Raw genomic sequence first — 8,584 nt, 5'->3', positions numbered from 1 at the left:
AAATTGCTTGGGGGACAAATGATTTTTCTGCCCCCAACATTTCCGTAGGGGCGGGGCAAATGCCCCTTTGCCCCCCCCCCCCTCTCCCCCCCCCCCCCCCGAGATAGAATCGACGCCCCTGATCATCCCTGTGTATGCCCATAGATGTATCCTGACTGAGTCATCAGAGTCATCATCGTTTCAGGAATGATTCAGGAAATGGAGGGGGGTTCAATAATGGCGGTATTGTTTTTTTGTTATTGTTTGTTTGTTTGTATTCGTACATAATTTGCAGATGGTCCCGAGTTGCTCGCGTCATAGCATGTTTACATGTAGGCCTATACTATTTGACGTTGTCAACGTCTGGACCATACCTTATGTCGATACTACTTTCTTCGCGAGCGAGCGCTTGAGAAAACTATGTATACATTATCCTACAAGATAGAATACTGTTCAGCTCTGTTACCTCTCTGAAGGCGGGCGTACGAACGTCATGCAATATGCCAAAATTGATACAATCACATTTCTGCTTCCTTCATTCTTTTTCTTCAAATTTCAGGGGGGGGGGGATGATTGTACAGGCCATTCCCCCTCCCCCCTCCTCCACTTCAGGGGGATGCATCCCCCCCCCCCGCATTTACGCCCATGGCACGAACAAGAGTCAAAGCGAGTGTAAATGGTGTGACTTCACATTATAACCTTACTTGTTGGATTAAAAACAAAAGTTTTGAAGAATCTCATAAGCTTTACAGAAATTCCAGGTGCGGTTTTCTACCGTCATTATCATCTAAACCCTTCTTCATGAATAACCCAGAAAGCCATGAGCATTGGTTGGCGTAAAGGAGGTACTTTACAGATAAGACAGTACCGTATGATCGTAACTTCTCCAGCATCTAGACGACTCTGCGACCATTACTGAAAGGGACTTTAAATAATAATGTTGTAGTAATAATTATTCATAATAATAATTATTCATGTACTTTATTTCACGGATCCATCAATAAAGGGGACTATTGCTAGCGAGTAGAGTACCAAAGCTTTACGTTCAACTCACAAGTAATTCAGGGCGTTTGAGGACTTTTTTCTGTTCACATAATAGAGAGGACATGCAAAACCAACAATACTCGAAAATACGAGTGATTTCCTATTTATTTATGCAAGTCCGACACTTTCTTATAAAGTGTTAGAATACCACTGAGAATTAAAAAAACAAAAAGAATTATATTTTTACACTAAAATAAATGAGCACCTGTGCGTGATTTTCATAGTGTTGACATTTCCCGTACTTGCAATATAATAACCCTCTCATTATCCCGTCGGTGCACTGGTTCTATCATTTTTATACTTGATAAATAGGCCTACACAACTTCACTCAAGACACGGAAAGGAGTCTGACTTCCCGGGAATCACTTCCACAATACGAAAACATCTACATTTAGGAAGATCATCTTCACATTAATATCAAATTATGAGGGATTTCAAGCAAATAAGAAATACAATAATAGTACCATTTGCGAATTTAAAAGCTTATGATTGTCATTATTTCCATACGTTTGATGCACCTTACATGGTGGATGACGTCATAAACGACCTCAGTGACAAGACAACCAAGCACTTACCGGATTTCGTAATAGAAATACTGCAAATACTGTAATCCCATTGACGTAACTTTCTCTGTTGTTTTTATCATTTCGAACATTATATACGTGATCAAACTTTGATTTTGTCCATTGTACAAAGTTCACATTACGAAAATATCTCGTGAGTATCACAGTATTTTTCATCTATTTCAACCTATTATTTCAAGATATCCTGCACTATCTGGTCTTGTGACGTCATAAAACATCGCCTTTCCGTTGTTCATGCTTCCATTTACTTGCACATGTGCCTTATGCTTTTCTTCCAGTTTATCACAGCCCTGAATATTTGGCGAAACGTATCCGTATGTCTCGCAGCGGGCGATACTTCTCGACGTTCTGATGAAAGGTGATTTTGGCTCAACTTTCTCCCGACACGACCGTGTGACAATCCTTTGCGCGGATGTGCCTGTAAGCCCCCCGTTCATATTGTTGTTCCCAATTCCACCATTCATGGGGTATCCATTTTCTCTCGTCTTCAGCAAAGCGCCGATTGCGTAGGCATTTGTAGTGATCGATTTCGAGTTCGCGATTGGCACCTCCGCGTATGCGTACGCGTACGTTTCGTCAGATGGCATTGATTTTCGTGAGATCCTAGCTGCCAGGGAGAGTAGTCCATGACCAACCTTGGGCCGAATGTTGACCAATGGTGCTGATTGCGCCTTCTTTCTCCGGAGCCTGTAGATAACAGCGGCAATAGCTGCGCACACTAATATTATTGCAAAAGTAGTCACGACGGCAACGTAGATCGATGCGTTGCTTTGATGATCGTGATCGAGTTCTTCGTCCACGTTGAGTTGCACAACACTCCAGGAGCTTGAACCATCTATGTTTCGTACCGAGCAGATGTACAACCCAGCATCCTTCTGCTTCACCTGACTGAGGAAAAGAGTTCCATTAGGGAGCAACGTATAACGCCGATCGGACGGAACGGCTCCTTCAGATGACCTAACGGGTGTTGAAGACAGATAAGTCGGCGTTGGCGTGTACCATGCAAGCTGGCTTTCGTTTACTCTAGAAATGGGACAATCGAACTGAATTTCAGATCCAGAGTCCACTGTGGACTTGTGCACTCGCGAAACCAAAGCGTTGACGCAATTTTCCATAATCGTTTTTACGGGCACTGACCAAAGTTCCTGGCCACGAATGGCTTCCGGTGAGTCACACACGATACCCGATTCCGCGATATATGCCGGTCGCTCCTCCATGTAAGCCATTCTCACATTCAGGAGACTGCAGTCGCAATGCCATTCATTCGGACTCAGATTCACTTTCGGAATGCGGCTTAGATGTTGCAACGAAAGCTCATGAAGAGCCGACATAGAATTTTTCGTCAGTGAAACATACCGCACGGAAGGCGGCATGTGAGCAAACACATCCCAATTCATCGCGTCGGAAAACGAATTGCCGTCAAGGTATACCTGTCTTAATCTCGTTAATCCTTTGAAGGCATTCAAGTGCATACTGGTTAAGCCACATCCATCTAGCGTTAGCTTTGTGAGATTTGTGAGGTCACCGAAGACGCCTTCGGCAATATTCGTGATATGATGATTCTCACTCATGTTCAGGTACGACAGTCTATGGAGTCCCTTCAGCAACGTCCGAGGAATACTTTCCAAGTCGCACATGCCCATATTCAAAACATTCAGTCTTCTGTTATTGTGGAACACGGCTGGTGGCAAGTTTCGGAGCTGGTTGTCATAGAGGTCTAGTTGTACGAGGGCAGTCAGTGACACAAAGGTCAGTTGATCTACGGTTGTAATCCGGTTTCCCTCCAGCTGCAAATGAGTTAACTGCGAAAGACCGTAAAATGCACCTCTCGCCAACACCTTAATTCGGTTGTACCTCAAATCCAATATCAAGAGTCTGCTAAGCAATAAGAACGTGTTGTCATTTAACACACTGAGTGCATTACGATCAACGTGCAGTTCTTCGAGAGATGTGAGATCGCTGAAATGGTCCTTGTTGAGCACATGGATAAGGTTTGTGCTGAGACTGAGTACTTTTGAACTAGCTGGAAGATCTGCCGGAAACTCCCAGAGGTTCGACGATGTGCAGTCGACTCTCGCCTGGGAGAGACACCGGCACTGCGACGGACAGGCCGCGCGCGTTGGTACTGTTCTGCATAATAAAATGAAGACTATGCACACGTTTACTGCACAATAACGCGTTGCGTATGATCCTAAGAGGTCCTCCATTTCCGCGCTCGCTGTCTATCATCAGTAGTCAGTTTAGGGACCATGTGATTACTCTGCAGGTGGCGCCTTATACAGCATTGCCCATCATCGTATGCTTCTAGATTGTTCCCTGTGAAGCACATAGGCACTGATGATATCGGTATATCCTTGAATCACCTAGTCCTCGGCTCCATACTCCAACAACGAACCTGCAAAACAGATATGAAAATGAGAGTTATTGTTAAGATAATGTATGTGTATTCTTATGATCAACAGAAGAAAAACATAACGTCGAGGTTTTTGAGCCTTTAATCCCTACACTCCATGATGATGGCATGGGTTCATTCACACCGATTTCCCATTTAGAAAGGCCACTTAAGATACCCAGTCATTTGAGTGCACGGCCCCTGTGAACGAAATTTGATCAGGAAACAAGTTGAAACTGTATGCTTTGCTTTCGTTGCCTTGACAACGAAATCCTGAGTAATGTCCACTGAGTCTGACGAATCTTCCATGAAGACAATACAGTCACAGGTCTATCCCATGATGATAGCTCGAATCCAATGTCTTACTTACAATGAGCTTAAATGAAACTATAAGTGTGACGTCATCCTATCAAGGGAGGAAAGTATCTGACTGACACTGCATGGCATAACGACAATAAAATGGTTCTTATATCTCCATTCTATGATTTGACAATGGCAAACAGTTGTGTGGGTTTTTTTTTTTTGGATAAAGCAGAAGGAGTTTAAGCGCACAGCTCTAATGGTGAGTCTACACAGAGCAGGAAAGAGATTATATTTCTCCTTGAACGAGAGGAGGCAGTAAACGTTGTACCGCTGCATGACGCTTGAGGGCGTTTTGATTTGGAGTGCATCCAAGTAGGAGGAGGAGGAGGAGGTGTACAGGGGGAGGGGGCTACAGGAGACGAGCGACGTATTCCGCAAACAGGCCATGAAGGCCTTCTCGTTGCATAGTCAGGCAGTTGACAGACTGGATATTAAAGGGGTGAATCGCTGCCTCCCCAGTCAATTCCAAGAAGTCGAACGTACATCCCCCACAGTTACTTCAGTCAATTCCGAGAAGTCAAACGTACATCCCCCATAGTTATGATAAGATATCAGAAGGTTAGCAGCCAGATAGCATTTAACCTGACGTACCTGCGTAGTCCTTTCGGACAGGTGACATTATTCTGTTACAGTATGTATGTATGTATGTATGTATTAATAAATGTTATAATATTCATGTATACATTGTGCGTGTGCTTCTGTGTTTAAGAGTGTATTCTTTTAAATATCATTGTTCTTCGTCTTAGACAGGCCAAAAAATGTGTCATATTTTATCTTTAGTCTGCTGAAACCGCTATCTATGATAGGCCTACATTTTGTGCATTTCTTGCCTTCGCTAAAAGTATGACCAGAATCGATGAATCGCTGTTCTGATCATGACAAATGAAGATGACGTGAGTGTATGAATATCCGTCGATAGATAGACCAACGAACAATGTGCACTGTAAGCTAGTGCTCTACGTAGACACAGACATCGCTGAAATAGCAGGATACAACGCTAACACTGCGTTTTGTGACAGTTTCTTGAAGATAAGTCAACCACGGTGAATGACTCGTAGTAAATGGAGAAAAACATGAAAAGTTTGAGAGTGCGATAAGAGATAAACGTCATTTTCAAAGCTTTTTTTTTTCAAAGAAGTTCATCGTCAAATAGAGAACAATTAAATCTTTTCAATTCTGCACTCGACACACAAATATTTTGAAGATATTATTGAAATCATCACAAAGATCATATTATTTTGATTACTTTCTTTGATTTTTAGCAGCTTCAATTTCAGATATCTCAACTTGAGAAAATAGATATACACATGTATCGGTTTTTGCATTTAAACTCTTCAAACGTATATGAGCCGAAGCTATACGCTCACTTCTTTTTTCTTTTTCTTTTTTTTAGAGGTGCACGTGATAATCTATTTAGATTTGAAATACAGTGCGTTGCTTTCCTTAAACGATTAGAACTTACGTCAAGAGCCAAAACAAACGTTATAACCGTGGTAACTAATTCGTTGCTCATTAATTTCGCCTTCATGAAAAGTTTTCGACGTATCTTCCTGGTTTCCGTTGTAGAAATTCGAATATGGCAAACAGCCCGGAAAAAAATCCTCTCAAAACTGCACATCATCACTTACAAACGATAGGCGTATGAAACACGTTCACACCATAGAAGATATACAATCTCAAACAAGGGATAAACAAAATTAAAATCGTATACCTCTTCTCTCAGTTAAACTGGCGAATTCTTGTTTCATTTTCACGTACACTCGAACCAACGCAATGACAAGTCTTTCTCTAGCTGTCCAATCATTCTCTCAAGTGCAGATTATTACTTCAGCTGCAAAACAAGGCTTGTCCATGTAACATAGGTAACGTCATGTTTGTAAGCCTGTATTCGACTTCCGTGAATATACTCGCTAACACGAATACATCAAAGAAGCTATTACTTTCCCTTGATCATGGCATACAAGGTAGGGCGTACTTCAGGCTTTTGTATACTCTCCGAACTGCCCATCCAAACTCTTTTTGAAAAAAAAAATGCATTTGTAATGCAGGAAAGATGTGATTCAGAACACAAACTTTGAATGTACAATTGTATATACTTCCTCATTATTCAATGTACAACTGACACAGTTGCATGAACTCACCAACCGTGACACCGTTTATTAGACCTACGCAGACTTCATGTGCTGTGTAGCAGGTGCAAGAACTCACCAAAATAGCACGATCAATCAGTACACATCCAATAAGTTCTCCTCGGCACAGCTTTGTGTATGTCATGCATTATGTCCAACTAGAATCACTGAAAGTTCTCACCCCTATACGAGATGACACACACGAAACTTCCAACTACCTGTGGTGTTGTACACAAATCCCTGTGCCCTCCATTGGTTAAACTGTTGCTGGGACTGCGTCGACAACGCGCTTATAGTCCTGCGTGTACCCATCGGTGGCGCCTTTACGTGGCTCAATCATACTTCGTATCCTAAGATGTCACATCTCGAGAGACCCGGTTACCTTGTGTGTGTGCTTTATACTTTCTAACAGACGAAACGATCTGCGTGAGGGGGGAGATGAGGCACACGTTTGGACAGCTGTGAATGCACTTCCACAGCCTCTTACACTACTCTTCTCGCCGAAGGCCCACAGTCATAACGGTCCACGGGAGAGACTTCCCTCCTCTCTTTTCCGCACCCCCTTTCCTGTGCGGAGAGAGAACTCGGCAGTACACTCTACCTATAGTAACACGTTATACACACATACACACAAACGCGCACACACATACACACACACGCACATGCTGTGCGTCAGTTTATGAAATGATATTGATATATACGAGTACATCCGATTCTCTTTCTGTTGTTCTTTTTATCACTATGTTTACTTTTTGTAACCAATGGGTCTAGACGTCTAGCCACGAGGTTCACGTGACGAGATTTTATACCTTTCATCTATATCTACGGTATTTACCTTTTTACATAAATGTTTCTATAATATGAAAGGGTCTCATCTCATTTTTCTGCCCCGCCTTTCCTCCGTCTGAGCATTTTTCTTTATTCGTTTGGATTTATTTTGTAGAATAGAAGAAAGGAAAACAAATGCGATGTCTATCACAGTAGGTGAAACGATTCGATAAAACTAGGAACAGTGCCTGCCGTGGGAACATCTGTGCGTGCGTGGTGCATGGATAGCTGCCAATATGGGAGTCCTGCGTTGCGTGCGTTGGAGACTCAGTGTGGGTGGTACGGTGAAGTACGCAGGAAGGCAAGGCGGAAACTGAATTTTTCCTGCCATAGAAATGCCATGTCGGGAAAGTGTCCCCAAAGTTTTGAAAGGCGTCAACCCAAATTTCAAGGAGGTCCGAGATGATCCAGCTTTGCACAAGGTGAATTTGCCAACGTCTGCCCCACTACCATGCAGGCACGTTTAGATAACTGCAGTCTTTGTATGAATTGTAAAGGGTTTATTGCCATATACTCTGTGACGATAATGGTTAAGATACGGGTATATAATGTTAATTTTTGAAAAATATTTGCTATTCTGAAGGTTCGATAATATTCCGAAACACAAATATTTCGTACACCTAATTAGATGTTCGTCTATCGCTAAACAGACTAATGCTTGAAATTATGAATGCATTACGATAAAGAAGATATGTACCTTGTATCAAGCATGGTTTGCAACCTGTATGTTAACAGGAATTCATGACTCGTGTATTTTAGGTTACTGTTCGTTATTCCTAAGGTTCGTAAATTCCGAAAATGACATAAGGTTCGTTATTCCCAAGGTCTAAATCGTTATACCGAAACACACAAACTCCGTCTACTTAGATGTTCGTTACTCCGAGAATTTGTGGCGTTATTCCTAAGGAATGTTTCCGAAGGTTCGTTAATCCGGAAATGAAATATGGTTCCTTTTTTCCAAATTAAGCTTCATTCATCCAAAAATGAAACAATTAAGCTTCGTTATTCCGAAGGTCCGTTAACCCGAAAATAAACTGGGGTTCGATAATCCGAAAATGAAAGAAAAACAACAAACAAACATGAGTGTTGAGTACTAAGGAACCTTCGAAATTAATCATCTTGTTTCGTTTTCGGATAAACGAAACCTTCGGAATGATGAACCTTATTTCATTTGCGGAATATACGAACCTTCGGTATAAAGAACCACTGTAACCTAAAATACACGAGCTTGAATTCATGCTCCCATACAACTTGCAAAGCATGTC

The 8,584-nt window shown here is 42.1% G+C and overlaps 1 protein-coding gene across 1 annotated transcript; it reads right to left on the bottom strand.

Annotated features, from left to right (window-relative positions):
- Positions 1 to 1,768: 1,768 nt before the first annotated feature.
- LOC139715623 (uncharacterized) lies at positions 1,769 to 3,814 on the bottom strand. Its single transcript, XM_071627181.1, has one exon. It carries the CDS (start codon positions 3,812 to 3,814, stop codon positions 1,769 to 1,771), a length of 2,046 nt encoding a protein of 681 aa, XP_071483282.1.
- Between the last annotated feature and the right edge of the window lie 4,770 nt (positions 3,815 to 8,584).

The sequence above is a fragment of the Diadema antillarum genome, unplaced genomic scaffold, assembly GCF_040938485.1.
Source record: "Diadema antillarum isolate AM-2024a unplaced genomic scaffold, OU_Dant_1.0 scf00000052, whole genome shotgun sequence".
In the NCBI taxonomy this organism is placed as follows: Eukaryota; Metazoa; Echinodermata; class Echinoidea; order Diadematoida; family Diadematidae; genus Diadema; species Diadema antillarum.
This window is presented reverse-complemented; position numbering and strand designations above follow the sequence as displayed.

What these genes read in the sequence shown, in the direction of transcription:
- LOC139715623 (XM_071627181.1), bottom strand. Translation starts at nt 3,814, where the DNA reads ATGGAGGACCTCTTAGGATCATACGCAACGCGTTATTGTGCAGTAAAC.